This window comes from Exserohilum turcica (assembly GCF_000359705.1).
Source record: "Exserohilum turcica Et28A unplaced genomic scaffold SETTUscaffold_15, whole genome shotgun sequence".
NCBI lineage: Eukaryota > Fungi > Ascomycota > Dothideomycetes > Pleosporales > Pleosporaceae > Exserohilum > Exserohilum turcicum.
Genome location: NW_007359970.1, coordinates 630,367 through 649,056, shown reverse-complemented (window position 1 = coordinate 649,056; position 18,690 = coordinate 630,367). Strand labels below are relative to the sequence as shown.

General features: G+C 54.3%; 7 protein-coding genes across 7 annotated transcripts; 3 read left to right on the top strand and 4 right to left on the bottom strand.

The window, feature by feature from the left end:
- Nucleotides 1–1,223: 1,223 nt before the first annotated feature.
- Nucleotides 1,224–2,318, bottom strand: SETTUDRAFT_27347 (uncharacterized protein; the record flags this gene model as incomplete). Its single annotated transcript, XM_008025522.1, has 2 exons — nucleotides 1,224–2,069; nucleotides 2,127–2,318. The coding sequence occupies 2 exons, from the start codon at nucleotides 2,316–2,318 to the stop codon at nucleotides 1,224–1,226; spliced, it is 1,038 nt and encodes a 345-aa protein (XP_008023713.1).
- Nucleotides 2,319–2,607: 289 nt separating this feature from the next.
- SETTUDRAFT_27346 (uncharacterized protein) lies at nucleotides 2,608–4,711 on the bottom strand (the record flags this gene model as incomplete). The annotated part of the gene is made up of 3 exons (XM_008025521.1): nucleotides 2,608–3,671; nucleotides 3,729–4,635; nucleotides 4,691–4,711. The coding sequence occupies 3 exons, from the start codon at nucleotides 4,709–4,711 to the stop codon at nucleotides 2,608–2,610; spliced, it is 1,992 nt and encodes a 663-aa protein (XP_008023712.1).
- Nucleotides 4,712–5,922: 1,211 nt separating this feature from the next.
- Nucleotides 5,923–7,299, top strand: SETTUDRAFT_107436 (uncharacterized protein; the record flags this gene model as incomplete). Its single annotated transcript, XM_008025749.1, has 2 exons — nucleotides 5,923–6,093; nucleotides 6,232–7,299. The coding sequence occupies 2 exons, from the start codon at nucleotides 5,923–5,925 to the stop codon at nucleotides 7,297–7,299; spliced, it is 1,239 nt and encodes a 412-aa protein (XP_008023940.1).
- Nucleotides 7,300–8,044: 745 nt separating this feature from the next.
- Nucleotides 8,045–11,234, bottom strand: SETTUDRAFT_160425 (uncharacterized protein; the record flags this gene model as incomplete). The annotated part of the gene is made up of 6 exons (XM_008025748.1): nucleotides 8,045–8,462; nucleotides 8,516–9,231; nucleotides 9,310–10,442; nucleotides 10,476–10,943; nucleotides 11,019–11,020; nucleotides 11,080–11,234. 6 exons carry the CDS (start codon nucleotides 11,232–11,234, stop codon nucleotides 8,045–8,047), a joined length of 2,892 nt encoding a protein of 963 aa, XP_008023939.1.
- A 495-nt stretch (nucleotides 11,235–11,729) lies between these two features.
- Nucleotides 11,730–12,743, top strand: SETTUDRAFT_149193 (uncharacterized protein; the record flags this gene model as incomplete). Its single annotated transcript, XM_008025747.1, has 5 exons — nucleotides 11,730–11,888; nucleotides 11,951–11,963; nucleotides 12,015–12,404; nucleotides 12,481–12,586; nucleotides 12,635–12,743. The coding sequence occupies exons 1-5, from the start codon at nucleotides 11,868–11,870 to the stop codon at nucleotides 12,741–12,743; spliced, it is 639 nt and encodes a 212-aa protein (XP_008023938.1). The 5' UTR covers nucleotides 11,730–11,867.
- A 469-nt stretch (nucleotides 12,744–13,212) lies between these two features.
- On the bottom strand, nucleotides 13,213–14,920 carry SETTUDRAFT_107074 (uncharacterized protein; the record flags this gene model as incomplete). Its single annotated transcript, XM_008025746.1, has 2 exons — nucleotides 13,213–14,502; nucleotides 14,555–14,920. 2 exons carry the CDS (start codon nucleotides 14,918–14,920, stop codon nucleotides 13,213–13,215), a joined length of 1,656 nt encoding a protein of 551 aa, XP_008023937.1.
- Nucleotides 14,921–15,479: 559 nt separating this feature from the next.
- On the top strand, nucleotides 15,480–18,392 carry SETTUDRAFT_149188 (uncharacterized protein; the record flags this gene model as incomplete). The annotated part of the gene is made up of 3 exons (XM_008025745.1): nucleotides 15,480–15,612; nucleotides 15,658–16,348; nucleotides 16,400–18,392. The coding sequence occupies 3 exons, from the start codon at nucleotides 15,480–15,482 to the stop codon at nucleotides 18,252–18,254; spliced, it is 2,679 nt and encodes an 892-aa protein (XP_008023936.1). The 3' UTR covers nucleotides 18,255–18,392.
- Nucleotides 18,393–18,690: the final 298 nt, after the last annotated feature.

Sequence of the window (18,690 nt, the reverse complement as noted above, 5' to 3'; positions counted from 1 at the left end):
GAAGCTCGACTGGAAGAACGCTAAGTATATAGTGGTGAAGGTAATCAATAGCCACTTAGTCGAATTAGATACACCTCCAGGACCACACCCTGTTTTTCATGTTGATCGGTTGAAACTCGCTAGCAACGATCCCCTCCCAAACCAGGTTCAGGACGACTATCAGCCACAGCCACTACAGGTAGACGGAGAAGATGAATGGGAGGTAGAGGACATTATAGCAGAAGAGGTACGCCGCCGTAGGAGAGGGCGTAAGCTATACTACAAGGTGAAATAGAAAGGGTTCCACCAAACGACGCTCGAACCAGCTAAGCTGCTAGAGGACGCTGAGGCAGTAGATCGTTGGGAAGCATTCACGGAGGCTAAACAAGACAGCGAGGGCCGCCTCCTAGAAGGGTTTCGGAGAGGCGATGCGGTATCCCCTAAGGAGGGGGGTATTGTAACGGGCTAAACGCCCTTTAGATAGCTCCTTGATGGAATCTCGGGCTAAGCTGCGCGCGCACCATCTGAACTACGTTCAGACCGAGCAGCGCTCAGACAACGCGCTTAGATACTCCGGCATAACCTTTCTCCGATAAGTAAATAAACACCACGTAAGCAGAGTAGATAGCTCCTTGTCGAATACAACCTCTTGTATACCTCGCGATTGCTCCCCGGAGCGCAGCCCCTTACAGACATAACGCTTATACTTGCGTAGTTAAGATAGATAGTATAAGTAATAGTAGTAATTTTAATAATTAATTTAGTATATTATAATAGTTTATTAACTATAATAAGAAACTATAATAACGTGTTGATGTAGATGTAGTGGTGGGGCGTTAGCGACTCGCTTAGGTTAGCGACTCACTTGTGAACCACGTTAACTATTTTTTTTTTCTCTTAAGGCTCTTGTTCAGCCTTTTAAATAATCAGAGATAGAAAATTACATTTAAGTAGTAGTATTCCATTTCACGTCCCTTCCCAAAAACCTCCTGTAGGCCATGAGGATAGGCGAAGCCCAGGACTTGCAGGGTGCCTAGTCATGAAAAAAGGGTTGTGCGTTCTATATACACAGGCTCCGCAAAATGACCTTTTGAAAATGTCAGCTGACACAATTTTCTCTAGTTTTTCCTCGTTTAATACATGATATATGAAGATAGCGGTACGAGATTCAAGGAAGAATACATTCTTGTTGTTAGGTTCTATATTCTACTCTAAAAAAAACACCCCCTCGAAACCGTACAAAACTAGAAGAGAAGATCCGGATACTCGCCCAGCACACCGTCCTTGCCACCATCAAAGAAATCGTGCATACCGTCCATTTCGGCAAACTTGCCAGCGATAGCCAATCCTCGCAGGCGCTCGGCCTCGATGACATCCCAATTCCACTCTTCGGGCTTTGGCGTTGCGGGCAGGGCAGTTGCATTGACGTCGCCTTGTTCAGGCGCGGCACCATGATATGCCCATCCCTCAGGCTTCAGCGGAACCATATCGGCGTCAATCAGGGCCTGCTCGGGTGGCACTGTGATGCGACCGCGCTTGATGACATATTTGGCGATTGCAGTCGCATACACTGCATCTTTCAGCTTGGCGGCATCAATATTACTTTGCAAGCGGCTGTGCGACTTGGCCCAAGGTTGCAGTGTCCAGCTGTTGGGCTGCGCCACACCCGGCTTGACAAGATGTGTAACGAGGTAGAACCACTTGCGATCCCAGCAGAGTAACCGGGTCCACATCTCGTACTTTTTGTACGGCAATATTTCCTTTTTGAACAGGCAGCTTATTCCACCCAGCGCAATCATATGTCGGCCTCGTGTGCCCTTGGTTGCGCCCACGGCTCCAGACAGGGCGCTTTTCTTGGCGCCATACAAACGACTGTTCTTTCGGATGCCGTTGCGTATTATGGCGGTAAAGAGGTGTGTGCGCGAAATGTCCATGTCGCTAAAGTAGGTGCTGTTGGACTTGTGCATGTTGTAGTCTGTTTCAAGGAGCGTGGTGCGAGTCGACGTGATGATGGGTTGGAAGAGGGCATGCGGAGGGATGGGCGTGGGCTGGAGGTAGAGTTGGTAGAATAGGGCGCGACAGAAACGTAGCTGGGTACACGATCAGCTTGCGGAGTGGCATGTTGTGTCGCACGGCCAAGTACATACATGCCAGACAAATGGCAGGTTTTTGAGATTGACCAGGGCAAGGAGAATGGCGGCTATCCTCCATAGGCTCCCGGGCGCATGGTAGCCTGTCCATCGAGCCAGCGTAGCCAACAGGCTGCCTCTCCATGCTGGTTGCGCCGCGAGTGCTGCTATGGACGCGCCTCCAATAATAACGCCAGCCGTTTGCGCCATCGTGACCATATCAGGCCGGATCGAGAAGGGCTGCGAAACCAAGGGAAAAGAAAACAAGGCATCAACGGGAGCAGAAGGCGCGCTATCGGGTATTATCAGCAGAACGGGTGTGACGCTTTCGCCATGGTGCAGCGGACGCTATTGTAATCACAAGCCGAGGCTCGGAGTTTAATCATCCGATCACCCCTAGCTTCCATTCTTTGTGGATGGTATTGTTCGACGTCACACCCGGCTGTGCAGGCAAACAAACAAAGGTATCATTTTCTCATCATACCACGCGTCAGGGAGCTCACTTCTTCTTGCCCTTTGTCTTGTCTACAATCTCGACCCAGTTTTTGTTCACGCCTCGCTTCTCCAATGCCTTCAAGATGGCGTCTTTTTGAGGGCCCTGCACCATGACCTCCATGACGGGCGCTTTGGGACTCGATCCTTGCAGCTTGTCAACACTTGTACTACCTGCGCATGTCTTTCTCAACTCGTCAGCCAGTGGCTGGGGGGAAATGTAGTAGGGCTCTAAGCCGTGCACTTTGGTCACAGTCTTGTTGCCACTGCGTGTCTCAAGCGTGATGTGAATCTTGGGCGGGGCACCGGCTTTGGGCTTTGTGTCAGCAATGTTGGCATCGTTGCGAAGAATAGCGTGGAACGGGGAGGCAGCAGCAGCACCAATCATGCGTTCTGCTAGGGCGTCTCTGGGCATGGCTCCTGACGAGAGTGCCGCGTTGTCGGCTGCTGACGAGCCCAATAGAGCGTCTGCGAGCTGAGGATTTATCCGGACGAGACGCTTGTTCTTCTGGTCAACCAAGTTCTCTGCCTCGACATAGGCAATGAGGAACTGCTTGAGTTGGGCAGGTGTGTATAGACTGCGAATGTCTGCTTTGGACGCATTCAGGATGGGAGCCAGCTTCTCTTTGGGTCGCAGCAAAGAAACTAGCTTCAATTTCTGGCCAAGCGCAGATTCGGCTGATGGCGACGCCGCGGCCTTTCCATTTGCACTTGTCGCAGCCGTGGTATCCTTCTTGGGTAACCTGTACGGAACAAAGGATTCTATCTGGCGATCTTTGAAATCAATGTCGAGGATAACCACCTCGTTGCCATCACGGTCTTTGGACCTGACAATGAGCTGCTTGTCTAGAAACTTGATGAATTTCTTGATATTCTTCCAGCTTGTCTTTTTGATTTGCAAGGAAGCGGTTCGCGCAGGGGTGTAGGTGGGGAGAAAGGGTTGGACGAGCTGCGACATGACGTGCGACTGTGATAGAGGAAATTCGAAGCCGTAGCTCGGATGGTCTCTGTTGTGGTCCATGTGGTGCCGCACGCCAAATAGAAAGGCGTTTTTGAAAGCATCGTCAATTTCTGCACATGGTTAGTGCGTGTCTTTTGGCATGGCGAACGGGACTGAATGCGTCCTACCCTTTGTCGTCAACTCTTTGTCTTCCACAACATCAACGAAACCGGGATTTGACGGAGCGTCTTCGCCATCGACACCCTGAGTCTGTTCAGCCTGGGAGCGGTCGGCGGTAGTAGAGTCGAGTGCGACGCCACCTTGTTGGTCGTCGAGATCAATGGCAGCAGTGTGTTGAGCGAGGCTCGCGTCTTGATTGTTGTCGTCGTCCCAGCCGTCGAGAAGGTCGGGCGGGTCGCGACCTGGCTTGCCTGCTGGACTCCAGGACCACAGCTCGTCGCCTGCCCAGTGAAACGTGGATACGGCATGGCCCTTTGTTCCTTGTACATTTCCCAGCGCACTGACGTCTATGGTGCACTCTCCGACAGCCATGGGCACGGTTGGGGCCTCGAGGCTAGCAATGGCGACAATGGCGCCCTTGGTGGCCTTTGCAGGAAACGGCGGGCCTCGCTGAAGGCCAGGGGTCATCAGGTCGGCGCCGGCCTGCAGCTTCTCGACGACGACGAGCGGGGTGTAGAGCAGAGGGACGATGCGGGGGTTGTGCCAGAGCGTGTAGACGGTGGGGTACATGCGGTCGGCGACCTTGACCCAGAGGACTCGCTGCTCGCCGGCTGTTGCATCGTGGCTGCCGACGTATATGGTGCCTGAGACTTGGCTGAGGTCTGGGCCGGCCGTGGTGGTGAAGCGCGCCGAGAGGGTGTTTTCTGGGAGAAGCGACTTGCGCAGGGCAGTGAGGGCGGCCGTCGACGACGACGCTGCTGCTGCTGGCGCCTTGTCGCTGGGGGCGGCGGCGGGGTCGGTGTTGGGAGTGGCGGCGGGGTCGGGGTCGAGGGGGATATCAATAGCGAAGTCTGCAATGATGTGGTCGGCGGTCCTGCGGCGGTCGCTGGACTTGAGCGGGGAGAGGGGCTTGATCTGGGGTGGGTTAGAGCTGGGGGGCTCGGGCAGGCGGGCGGGACAGCTTTCGCACGTTTGGTTTCTTCTTGAACATGGCCACGAGGTTTGTGGGAGCGGAGCGGGGCGGGACAGTCACAATGGCAATGGCAATGGCAATGGCAATGGCAATGGAGCAATCAAGCAATCAGGCAATGCGTGTGCTGGGATGAGGGGCCAAGGCGTTTGGCGGGGCACGCGCTAGCCGCCAGTCACGATGACGCCGTCTGCTCGCCCGCGTTTGCATGGCAGCTGTCGGGCCTGTTCTGGAATTGGAGGCGGGTGAGCAATGGAAGCCGCAATCTGTGGAGAAGTGCAGGGGGGATATGGAGAGAGAGAGAGTGTGTGTGTGAATGAGCGAGAGTGCATCCTGTGGCCCATGGCCTATTCATTAATGCACTGGCATGCGTTGGGATATTTGATCGTCCTCTCATCTTATCGTCGCCAAAAGAAAGGAAAAGACGCAAAGAACAGAAAAAGAAGACCGGGGGGGACAAAAAAGAAAGGCGGCAGAAGGAGGGGGTCCCTGCAGCGCGACCAGACTCGACTCAACATGCGGGCGCGGGGATTGTCATGCGGGCCCCTCTGGCTGCAATTGTCATTGTGACTTTGTTTCTCCCCCGCGTCCCAGCAACCCGGCCAAGTCCCGCCGCCGCCGCCGTTGGCACGGAACCCATGTCGCTCATCCGCATCGCACATGCAGCAGCAGCATTGGCCGTGGCCGTGAGCGTGTTGGCCGTATTGGCGAGGGGCGGCAGGATCCAGCGCCGGCCTGTGTTGCGGCGTCGCACTACACCTGTGCGTGTGCGTGTGAGTGCGCGTGAGAGTCTATACAGCAGCAGCAGCAGCAGCAGCAGCAGCGCCACGGCCCTAGGCCCGGCCGGGAACAAAGCGCCATGTCCCATCACGCACTGCGCACGCGGCCCCCGGAGCCTCCAGCTCGCCAGTGACCGTCGCCCGCACCCGTCATGGTGAGATGCGGAGAAACGGCGCGCCACGAACAACGCCCCCCTCCAACTGCCTGGCCGTGTTTGTTCTTGTGCTCCCTCGCCCTGCTCTGGCCTGGCCCGCCCTGCCTGCCTGGCCCTGCCTTCAAAACCCTCGCCGCCCTCCGCCGCCATCCCTCGATCCCTCGATTCCTCGCTCCAGCCATGGTAGCCGAGTCCAGCCCTTCTGCGCTGCCCTTCCGCCCGGTGACATCACCCCGACCGCCCGCCTCCTCGCCGCTTCCGCCTCGGCTGCCAGCATTGAAAAATCTCTGCTCTCGCCATGAGCCCCATTCCCGACATGGACTGGAAGGAGCACCAGGTCGTGCCAAAGCCCTCGGATCCGAATGAGCTGGTCCTTGAGGCATGGGCCCAGGGCTACCTGGTCGGCTCGCTTGTCATCATGGCCTTCATCACCCTCGCCAACATGCGCCGAGGCGTCCTCCTGCACAAGGTTCGTCACGTGACCCCTCTTCACACCACCACGCCCACGCCCACGGCTGACTCTGTCTTCTTCTCCAGCTGATTCTGCTCGAAGTAAGCCCACCCAAGCTCTGCTCGCCGCCCCACCCCAACTGACTTTCCCCCACAGCTCATCCTCGGCCTATGGCAGGGCTTCTGGCTCTTCTTCCCCAGCCCCATCTATGCCTGGTGGCTGTCTATCGCCGCCATATTCCTCAACGCCTCGTGGTCGCTGCACAATGTCATCGCCTGGATGAAGATCAAGCCCTTCTTTTCCAACCCCATTAGCTACTTCTTCATTGGCACCGTCATCCTCGCCCAGCCTTACTGGGTCCTCGAGATTTACGCAAACTTTGCCTACTTCCATGGCGTAAACAAGCTCTTCCTGGATACCAGGCCATACGAGGCTCTCTGCCGCGATCCCTGGTGGATCTTCACTACCGTCTACCTCTTCTGGGTCATCAAGACGCAATACGAGCTGAGCATCAAGGAAATCATTCGCATCTCCCCGCGCTTCGGCATCATGCTCTTCTCCATGATCCTGAGCATAGTCTTCATCGTGCTCGACATTCTGTCCGTCACCAAGGCCATCAATCTCCACGGTCCTACAGGCATCAACCCCTTCTGGAAATTAGCCTTCGTCTTCAAATGCCTGACAGACTCGGTTGTCCTCGACGACTTCAAGGTTGCCCTCGACCGCTTGCGCGCTTTCCGTATCAGTCGCCTGGGCAGCTTTTCCGGTGACATGAGCGACAGTCGCAGCCGCAACGCAAACAACCTCGTCGCTACCTGGGAAGAAATGGAAAGAGAAGCAAACGCTTTGCAAAACGTCCGCAGCCCAGACGGCGACTACATACACGCCAGCAATTTTCCCTTTAAGCCTAAGCGGGCGCACAGGCAACACAAAGACTCAGTCATGTTTCCAAACCAAACTGACTTTCATGACTCCAATGCTGGCTTGGAGCCCGAGGACATAGTTCCCAGCGCCTTGACTGATGAGCCTATACGGCCATTGGACAGTCCACACCACCCGCACAAGAAGCAATACCACTTTGCCAACGACACGCACAACCACAATCGAAGAGACATGGTCGCCGAGAATGACTACGCCGAAGCCATGCGTGACATGCACCGCGACAGCGTATCCACCCCAACACGAGCGAGCAACTCGCCCAACCGATCTATGCCTTCTGGATAATGCGAACCATGATTTACCAAAGAAAAAAAATAACTTTCATCAAGTCTTGGGTTAATCCCGCTGATGTCTTCTTCTACTCCGTGCCTGCCCGACCACGGGTACTGAACGCGAATGCATGCGCTTGTTTGTGCGGTCTCCACATCGAGTCGTGCAAGACGAACGACTTACTATATAGACATGGCCACCAACCCGCCTGATCCCTGCTACCATCTATCGCAGGCCGCGCTCCGGTTGAAATATCCCCCGCAGCCATCACGCGCAACAGGTGAAACCCCTCATCACCAGAGTTGCTCAGTCTTGTTTTTTTTTGGGCGCCACACAACGACACTTGCAAGGGTACCATTGCGCTGCTTTTATGCAAACCCATGCAATGGCCCTTCAGGGACCGTCGGAATATGGCTTTTGCCCATCACATTTGTCTTGAGTTGAGACGACTTGGCTGGATTTTTACATATACCCATTTGCCTTTTCACAAGCACACATGTAGCAATACTTAGTTAGCACATCACGATTAAATCAATAGAATATTAATGCATAAGACATGTCAATTCGCTTCTCCTTCATTCACTTCACAGTGGTACACAGATGGCAGCGCAAAGTCGGTAGACCAATGCAATCATTCCGGCGGGACAAGTGGAAAAGTCTACAAATGACATTATTCAACCATCTTCTCGCTGTTCGCCTACAAAACCCTCTCCTCACATACTTGTTGATATTCACACGCCTTGAGCCAGAAACTCCTCCTTCACTCGGTTGCCAGTTTGGCCGCCATAAACCGCTCGCAAAAATCAAACATGCTGACTTCGTCCTCCTTCTGCAGCTCCTGCACGCACCTGCTAGGCGTCATGACCTCAGCAATCGTCTGAATCTCGTCCTTCCACTGCTGCACGTACTCCGCCGTAGGCTCCGTGTGCACAACGAAAAAGTGGCGGTAGTCGCGCCGCAGATCTACCTGCAGCCCTGCATAGTACCGGATCATGTTCAGGTTGGCTTCTTGCTGGTTGTGCGCCGCCGTATTGAAGTAGTCCAGAGGCTCGCATTCGGCAATCATACGGCGCTCCGAGAGAATGGGAAACTTGTCAAACACGCTACTTAATGGCTCGCTCCCGTCGTCTGGCTCAATGTACCTTGTTTCGGCCAGCAGGGTGTACAGTTTAGCGCGGCTATATCACCGTCAGTCTGCGTAAGCATCATCTTGAGTCCGTTTCCAACAAACCTCTGCATGTCGGCGTCGCCAGCCTCGAGCTCTTTTTCATGCTCCTCACAGTGCTTCATCAGATACTCCATCAGCTCTGGCCGCACACATAGCCGCCAGAGCAATTCATCTTCGACCTGCCGCTCAGGACCTGCCGGGTCCATAAGCCGCTTGAGCCTCGCTATCTTGTCAAAGAAAAGTTGGATAATCCGCAATGCAAGTTGCGGCTCCGACTCAAACACGTCGTCTGTGATGTGAATGAAGCCACCAACTGGGAATATCTCAATAGGAGCGTAACGGTATGTGGGCGGAGAATCTGTCAAGGCCGGGTCGTATTCGATGGCCTCCTGCAGCCCGACAGACCACATGCGGACTTGGTGACGGAGAACTTGGCCCAATCCTGGCAGTTCTGTAAAATACTCAAAGTCGGGATGCACAATAATCACTCCAGAACCCCCGCGCTTGATTTGCTTCTGGAATGCCTCCCAAGCGCCCGCATACTGCACACCAGACACCTGAACGTGATGTGTCAACAGCCATCGAGTGATAATCTCCAGTTCCTCTGTATGCTGTCCTGTATGGTACACTAAGAAAGCCCGTCGATCCATCAGATTGTTCGCTTTGCCATTATTGCTGGCGAATAGTTTTTCAAAGTCAAGTTTGCAAACCGAACGAATCCTTCTTCGTATCTGTTCACACGTTGCTTCGGCTGGAGACTCAATGGGTGGCGGAAGCGGCTCGGGAGGGTGGGAGACCAGATCTGTTGAAAGCTGAGCAGGCGCGTGATCAGAAAGGCACACCAACTCAGTCTCTACCGGAGGCTGGACTATGTTGGCCGTCTCGGGGTGATGCGGCTCATCGACTATAGGCTGTGGCGGCTCTAGTGATGGCTCTAGTGATGGCTCCAGTGATGGCTCCAGTGATGGCTCCACTGCGGAGTTGGAATTCTGCCGAGTGACGTTGTTACTAGATTCCTTATCTATACAGCCCGGTGGTGGACGAGCAACGACACCAGTGTGATAGTGCCGGAATGCGCAACCTTCGGCCGTGTTCTTGCAATTTGTATTAGCCCAGTACCAACAAGTAAGGTCTTGAGGAGGCTTCTTGTTGTTAGACACAACAGGCGTTTGGGAGGTTGATTGAGGTACTTCGCTCTGGTCAATGCGGACAGCCTTTGCGCTAGGGTTGCTCTCATTCTGTATCCAACCAGTATTCTTGTGAGCGTATGAACACTCATCATCCGGCTTGTAACATCCGGCCTTCTTGCGCAACCAGTGAAGGCACGTGAGTGGCGGCTTGCGGTATCTAGGGGGTATCCAGCCTCCCATATCACCCACGGGATAATCGCGCCCATTCGCATCTGTGTTCCGATGTAAAAAGTAACAGTCTTGTGCAGATCTTGGGCAATTGTTTCTGAGCCTCCAGGAAGCGCACACCAATGGAACTTTATCTACCTCCCATGACTTCAGAGGCGCATGCTCAGGCTCTTCTGCGCGTTCGTGTCTGCTTTCGCGACGATCGTATATAGTCTCACGCCTGCCTGGTATTTTTGGCTGAACAGTATCGTCGTTGACAATCTCAAGAGCCGCTATATCAGGTATACCTTCAGCACGCGCCCTCTTCTGCGCCATTCCCCGAAAGTGTAATGTGGAGAACAGACTTGTACCATTTTTCCATTCACTACGGGACTGAACCTTTGGTCGATTAACTACCCTGATGGCCGGAGTGGGTGTAGCCTGACTGGCACTAGACTGGCCAGTTACACGGGGCGTGGCGGGTTTAGCGGATGAATTATTGCCGTCCGTTCCAAGTCGTCCTGTCTCAGGTCTAGCCTTTTGCAAAGCTACTTTCTTCATGGGTTGCGGAGGACTATGCGGCGTCGTCTTTGTTACTGACGTGCGTTGATCCGCTTGCGCAACTAATTTCGGTGCCGAGGTTGGTGAAGCGCCTTCGGGTAGACTACGAGGTAACTGAACTTTACCGCGTTTCGAGTTGTTATCATTGTTGATTGAGTCATTTGCTCCACTTGAACTCCGTCGCTTCTTCGTCGGTCGTGTACTTGAACCGGCGCTCATTTGGCCATCCGCCAACTCTGCCTCGGATGACGAGGCATCTGGCCGTACCGGAGGTTTGCGACTAGCTTGGTTCTGTGGTTGAACAGGTGGGACATACTCATCTTTATCGTCATTGTCGAATATTACAGGTCTTGCTTGTCTCCTTGGCGGGATGGGCTTTTGTCGCTTCTTGGAACGATCTACTTTTTTAGCTACCATGGCACTTTCACATGCTGCATTAAAAGCATCGATCTTCTTCCGGCAATACATCTGGAATTGGGATTCGCTCATAGACCTTTTGCGCTCATACCACGTTTGGAGGACGGGTGGTGTTCCAGGACGAATGGCCCCATCTTCATTTGGAACAGAAAAAGCCGACGCAGGTTCCCAGGTGCCTGACAGACGTTAGCAATCTCAATGACAACACACAATCTAGCAAAGCTCTCAAACAACGTTAAGACAGTGCTTACATCTTGCAAATAGGTCAGCGCGGGTTGCGAGGATGGCGGGATGGCGGGATAGCCAACTCACTCGTGAAGGGGATAACCGTCCCATTTGGTCAGATATTTGATACCATGAAAGCTGGGTTGGCCAGGGCCATTGTTCCAGACACTCCGGTGCTCAGCGAGGATTTGTTCAACGATGTAAAAACCAATGCTTTCGAGCTGTCCCGAATTGGTGGACATGTCGTCGGTATGGCAGTCTGTGGTGGTGGATGTGGAGATGGGCGATGTGTGCTTGTCCTAGGCAGTTCTGGCCATGTCACGGGTGCGGCTTTGATTGGCCAGTGGCAGCCATGGGATGCTGAAACGACGCGCAAGTGCTCTGTCTTGATGCAGAATGGCGCGCCACCACGCTGTGAAGAGCGCAGCGCTGGTGGGCGCAGAGAGGGCGAGAGAAGAGGAGGAGGGGGCGGTGCTGGCGTGTCGGGTGAGAGCAAGCAGATATCATGTATACACACAGCAGAGGGTTGATGTTCGGGCCCTGCAGGTGAGATAAGGTCAGGTACCAAGGCAAGGTGAGGGTCGTGGAGGCTAGCGTCTCGCTTACCTAAGATGGGCATGGGCTCGCTCGCTCGCTCGGGGGCGCTGGCTGGTGCTTGGTGGGTGGAGCAACTCTCCTCGAGGCAGCGAGATACACAGCACCTGCCCACCACTACCACCACACCACCACCACCGCCAACCGTCCCCCACGCCCTCCGCCCGCTGTGCTGATACTGCGGCCGCCCTCTACACTCTGTTTGCAAGACGCCCCCCGACGCCTCGACGCACCATCCAGCCGCCGGCCTCCTTCCATCTCGTCCCCCGCCCACGGTAACAATGGCCAACGACGAATATGACGTGAGTCTCCATACGCCAGCAGCCGTGTGCCCGCAGCCTATACTGACAGCCTGTCCGTGCAGTTTCTCTTCAAGGGTACCTCCACGCCCCGTCGTCGCCCCTAGACTGCCCCGCTAACCCCCGCAGTGGTGCTCATCGGAGACTCTGGCGTCGGCAAATCCAACCTGCTGAGCCGGTTCACGCGCAACGAGTTCAACCTGGACTCCAAGTCGACCATCGGCGTCGAGTTCGCCACCCGCTCCATCCAAGTCGACGCCAAGACCATCAAGGCCCAGATCTGGGACACGGCAGGCCAGGAGCGCTACCGCGCCATTACGTCGGCATACTACCGTGGCGCAGTCGGCGCTCTGCTTGTCTACGACATCAGCAAGCACCAGACATATGAGAATGTGACGAGGTGGCTGAAGGAGCTGCGCGACCATGCCGACTCCAACATTGTCATCATGCTTGTGGGTAACAAGAGCGATTTGAGGCATCTGCGGGCAGTGCCAACCGAGGAGGCCAAGCAGTTTGCGAGTGCGTATACCCATGGCGCCGCCTGCACGGCTGCGTGGGCCAGTTGCCCGAGACGCATGCTAATCGATTTACGCAGGCGAGAACAACCTTTCCTTCATTGAGACGTCTGCTTTGGACGCCAGCAACGTCGAGCTCGCTTTCCAGAACATTCTCACAGGCATGCCGCGCCCCGTAGCTCCATAGTGACGCTTGCTAACATGCCTCGTAGAAATCTACCGCATTGTGTCAAGCAAAGCCCTGGACCAAGGCGAAGGCAGTGGGCCTGTCCTTGGCAACGACCGCAAAGTGCTTGAGATTAGCAAGTCAGCCGATGCAGAGCAAAAGAAGGGATGCTGCTAGAAGAACAAAACCACCAGCCCAACACGAACAATGACAACAACAACAACAACGCTTCGCACACTCGGCCTGGCGCTGGCTGTTGCTGCATCACGCATGTTTTGAAGGGCAAAGGAAGGCGCTCCTATAGCGGGCGATACTATGATACAACGCGCTACACGAGTCACGCAAATGCCCCGTTGGCGTCCCGGAAGTCCCTCACTTTACATCTGCTTTGTGTCTCGGTTTGCTTCTGTTCGGCCAAAGGTGTCGGGGTCTCTGCTTGGTTTTGCCTGCCGCGAGGGCATCTTTTTCTCATGTTCGGACGGAAGACGATAATGCGATGGCTGATGTGTATGTAAGGTCTTATGCAATGACAGCTCACTCATGTTAGATTTTTTGCGAGTCCTCACGTCTCAGTAGACTCATTGGCATCATTGCGATTTCATGGTGGTCATGTCGTCAGAATGCAACGTCTAGATTGGAAATATGCTCATGAAACACCTATGCTCTTTCTACTGCTACTCATGTCGTTGTGTCGCCACGTCTCCTCTGCCTTGGTCCCTGGCGGCAGGTAATGTGAGCCGCTCGACTCAGACATTCGTTTAAATCCCGAAGCTCCTAAGCTGTCATCTCTCTTCTCATCTCTTGACTCGGATATGCCTGCCATGGGATATGCGCCAGTTGCCGTCATGGAAGATGGGCTAGCCGTGAACATGGGCCGCGACTTGACATCGGTCGATAGAGGCAGCAGCGTGCCATGGCCCTTGGACTGCAGTGCTTTGGCGCGTTTATCTGCCTTGGCTGAGTCGTGCGTGCGGTCATAGAGATAGAGGCCGATGAATGTGAGCACAAAGCCAAACGCTTGAACCTTGGTCATTGGCTTTCCAAACCAGACAATGGCGAAGACAATGACAAAGACGCGCTTGATCAAACTGGCAACCGAGTACGTTACTGGTGACACCATGGACAGCAGAACAAAAGCCACAATGTTCTGTCCAAAGTGGAATGTTCCGTTGAACAAAAACTCGATAAAAAGCCGGCCATGGTCCAGCGCGCCAGGATGGTCAGAGAGCTGGATCGAGGCATCGTGCAAAAAGTCAAAGATGAGAGTGAAGCCTTCAGACCACAGCCAGAGAGGGAGAGTAAACAGGAACGCCAGGCCAGAAGAGTAGCAGAGCAGGTTAAGCTTGTCTGGCTTTGTGAATTTGTTGGGGGGGAGGCCATCCTTCTCTGCAGCGGCGGCGTCGTTGAAGATCTGCTTTGAGACAATGTTCTGCACCACGAAAAGAATGGTGCTCCCAAAGGCTGAAATGAGGCCAATGAGATTGGCGTTGAAGTCGGCTGAGCAGGCCAACACTACACCTAGGGTCAGCGGTATCAGAGAGAGATAGGTGGGTAGCGAGTATTGGATCTTGAAGAAGATGCTGTACGCCATGACGGTGAGGAGCGGCGAAAGTCCCTTGATGGTGTGCACTAGCGACACGGGTATCCTCGACGTAGCATCGGCGCTCAGTATATGGCCGCCAATCTGGAAGCAGGTGAGGGGCATCGTGGCCATGATCAGCTCCTTGGAGGGCGGACGGATTCCATACTTCAAAAAGGGCATTGCTTGCTTGAAGCGCGGATACCTCCTTGCAAATGCAGCAAGTACCAGACACCAGCCCGATACAAAGGCAAACTGGACCGTCGTGAGAGTAATGGGTTTGGGCAGTGCGGTGAGGATGGCTTTGGACGACATGTTTGTGAAGATGGATGTCATGTACCAGATACCACAAAGCAGCTGCGTCCGTTAGCATTCCAGCATGGCTTCACGAGGTGTTGGGGGGGCGTACGACGAGCTTGGGCGAGAGCGGCGCCTTGAGCGCGTCGGCGATTTCGTGGGCGTTCTGGCTGACACTGCCCTTGCGCGTCCTTATCGTCTTGAAGGCCTCGCTCAGGCTCTTCTGGCGCCCGTGTCTCGTCGAGGGGCCTGGCGCCGCAGCATTCACCACTCCGAACCTCGCCTCTTTGCGCGGCTGCCATCTGTCTGCGGGGTTTGTGCTGCCGTTGGCTTGCGCTGCATGGCTGGGGCTCGCCGACCGCGACGAGCTGAGGCCATAGCCCTGGTCTTCCTCGGGCGCGGGCAGGAGATCGGACTGGAAGGCGGGGAACTTGAAGGTGGCATTAGGACTGGGGTCCCGCGCCAACGGGGGCATCATGGCGACGGTAGGACAAGGCGTCGTCGAGGGGTATCGTGTATGTATTCGTTACGCCATGAGGAAAGGAAACGAGAGTGTAGGTAGCGGGCAATATGTCGTAAGCAGGGGGTGCAGTTGTGGCAGTCTGCAAACCTTCCAGCGTCGCGGGGCGGTGCGAAGGGCAGCGATGACGATGTGCCGGGCGGATCTGCGCGAAAGATTGTTCCAAGAATCTGGTGGTGGTTGAGAGCAGGCGTCGCAATGGGTCCGTAATTGTTAGCGGAGAATTATTTGGCTAGCGTACCTGGTGATGTCGCCACGCGTCCCGAAGCAGTGGCAGGGCCAGTCTGGTCGGATGGCTAGTGCGCCAGCAGGGGTGGGCAGGCCGGTATGCCAATGCCAATGCCAATGCACCACTCATCCCACATGCCACTACGTACCACCGCCACAGCGCTTCGTCAGCCAAGATCCACTCCACCCAAGAAGCCTCATGCATCTACTATACACCTAGAGGCAGCTGCACTGAACCCCCCTGCTCCGGTTATCCTGGGATGCTTCGAGCTGGTTCAGCAGTTCCACCATGTTCGTGCTCTTGCTATGCCTGCTACAGTGGTCCCTAGCTACTCGGGCACACGAAGCTCCCTTATTTTCCTTTAATAGTACATGGCACGTCCTTGGGCCTTTTCAAATCGGGACCAGAGGCACGTCGATGAGTTTGCCGGTTTGAAGACACACGTCACCTGCTAACGCCGGCCCAGAGGCTACGTGGGGGGCAGATCCACTAGAATATGCGGGCGGCTTCAGAAACCTCAGTTACGATCCAAACGCACAGTTTCCTAGTTCCTTGCCATCAAATGGAACTGCTTCGTGGAATATCACCAAGGCTACAAAGACCCTGACCAGTGCTATCTCGGCCAATGCCTCGCTGAGCATTGGCTACTCCAACGTCGACTGGGACTTTTTGAAGGTCTTTTACGGATGGGCTGCCGTCCAATATCAGGCTTGGGTGCGTGGTGAGATAGTCGTTGGCGGTCACGAAACTCAGCATGTGATCCTACACACCGACGCAATCCTAGAGTACTGGATCGACGACAAGCATTACTTTGGAGGCGACTTTTATAGCTACCGGAACGCACCTTCTGTCATGCATCTTACACCTGGCTCGCATAGGGTTGACCTCCGTCTAGTCCGCGATGTAAGAGCTTTTGGAGGCATCCTGGAACCCACGATTGATGTCGTAGTCGATGTACGGCAAGTGACTGGTGCTCTTGAACTTGCAAAACCTGGCATTCTGATGTCCGATGCTATTGGTGGGAAGCTCGTCTCTTCAATTGGCTCGGTATACCTAAGGAACACTGGGCAGGAAGACATTGAAATTGTGAGCATAGGACGCTCAATCGACAGCTCTCATTCCACCCTCAGGGAATCGGGCTTGAATGCTCAAACACTGTTGAATGGAGACGCTCAGTTCACCTCCCAGGATTCTGCAGCATCTTACAGCTACCATTCCCTGCCCATAACCATTGTTGCTGGTCAGACGAAACCTGTCGTCTTGAACGTCCGTCCAGCAGAGGGCAATGCTTCTGTCGTGAAACTTGACATCACATATAAGACGGCCCGCAGTGCTCACTCTCGGACACTCAGTGTTTCTCAACCCCTGAATCACGTAGCCCTCTACGCGCCCCATAAGATTACATATCTCCATCCAGGTGGGATGGTCTCGTACGCTATGCTTCGGCCTCCTGCGAAGAACTCAACATGCGAACCAGGGCGATCAAAGCTACCAATCTTGTTGCAATTTCACGGATCAGGGCTAGAAGCCGACAACCCCATGGTATATGGTGCTCTGAACTCTCTACCGGATCTCTGTGCCTGGGTATTGTTTCCCACAGGTGTCACACCGTGGTCCGGTGACGACTGGCACAGCTGGGGTTTTGCTGATGTTGAAGCAGCAATCTCAGCAATTCCGCGGTGGATTGAAGACAACAGCTGGACAGGCCATGGTATCGATACAAACCGATGGATACCTTCAGGTCACTCAAATGGTGGACAAGGGACATGGTTCGCCCTGACTCACCGTCCAGACAAGGTGCTTGCTGCGGCTCCAGTCTCTGGCTACTCCAGCATTGAGAAGTACGTTTCATATGAGCTGTGGCAGAGTGCAGACCCAAAACGTAAAGCGACCATCAGTGCATCTCTAAACAATTACCGTCATGAGATGCTGATGTCAAATGCACGTGGTATTCCGATCCAACAGCAGCATGGTGAGGTCGATAACAATGTACCTGCCTTTCATTCTCGCCTGTTGGCACAACAGCTGTACCTGGAAAATACCAGCTCGACGTACAACGAGGTCGCTGGCTTCAACCACTGGTGGGAAGGTGTCATGACTACATCGCAATTGGTAAGCTTCTATTACAAGCAGACCAACAGCGAAGAAATTTTGCTGCGGAGACTAAAACAATTCACCGTCATGGTGGGCGATCCGGGGGACATGGAGAGTAAAAGCGGGATCAGAGTCAAACACCTAGAGGACCCAGGACGATACGGAAGGGTCAGTGTCCGAGGGAACATTATCAGGACCTCTAATGTGCAAGACCTTGAATTCGACCTCGCTCTCTGGACGGAGTCTGTAACTATTGATGAGCAAAGAGTAGAGCTGTCAGAGTCTTCGGTTGCAGCAGGGGGCACGATCAGTGTCTACAAGTCGACTGATGGTTGGAGACCAAGTTCAATCGGAAAAGGGGCGGTACAGCTACAACGGAACGGTCGTCAGTTGGGCTCCATGACTGCTCTGCTTCGAACACGTGGCGCCTTTATTATTCGACATTCTGGATCCACGGCTACGTTGCACATTGCTTTGCAGATTTCTTCTAGCCTTCACCAATACTTTCTAGCGGATACTAATATCCTTCACTCCGTATTGGACCCCATCACTCCAGGTGACTCTGGAAATGTCATCACTTTAGGCGTCGCTTCCAGCCTGAAGACTGTCAAGTCCAGTTTCCCTATACATGTTGATGAGTCTGGAGTCGTGATTCGCGATCATCAAGGTCAAGAACATCGGTACGGGAAGGAAGCTCGAGGCGTCGCATTCCTCCACCCGCTTGAAGACGAACGACTTGAACTAGTGCTTTGGGGTACTGATGAGGAGGGATTACAGCAAGCTGCACGGCTTGTGCCTCTTCTAACAGGTGTGGGACAGCCAGACTTTGTAGTCTTTGGACAAAGTGCAAAGTGGAAAGGCATCCAAGGTACACTCGCGATGGGCTTCTTCGACTCAAACTGGGAGGTCGCCCCGTGCAGCGTTATAGACAGCGAGTTCGACACATATGGGGCAGAGGATTGGGACTAGGCATACACTGCTAATATCACGGGCTACATGTGTAGGTTTGAGTGTAGAGAAAGAACGTACGTGAAGAGCTCTGTACATGATAAAAGCGGCTGCACGTACTTGGCATGATTACGGTCCAAATATGACGCAGCCACCAGCAGATACTGCAGTCTTCTTATCTGTATATTATATAAGCCATATCGAATCCGGCCATGTGCTGGAGTGAAGGCGGATGCCGAAAACGCCGACGCGTCGCGCCTTCCGTGTAGTAGCACTCACTTGCCTTGGAGCCACACTCACCTCGTTTGTTTTGGAAGCTTCTCTTGCCGTCACCCCGCTTCTCCCTCGCCGCTCTCTCCTCTTTACCCTCATCCTCTTTCTTTTGCTGCTGGAGCCCTTTCTCTTTGAACGGCAGCCTCTGCGACCTACCAATCTACGTCCATTTGAGCTGTTTCGT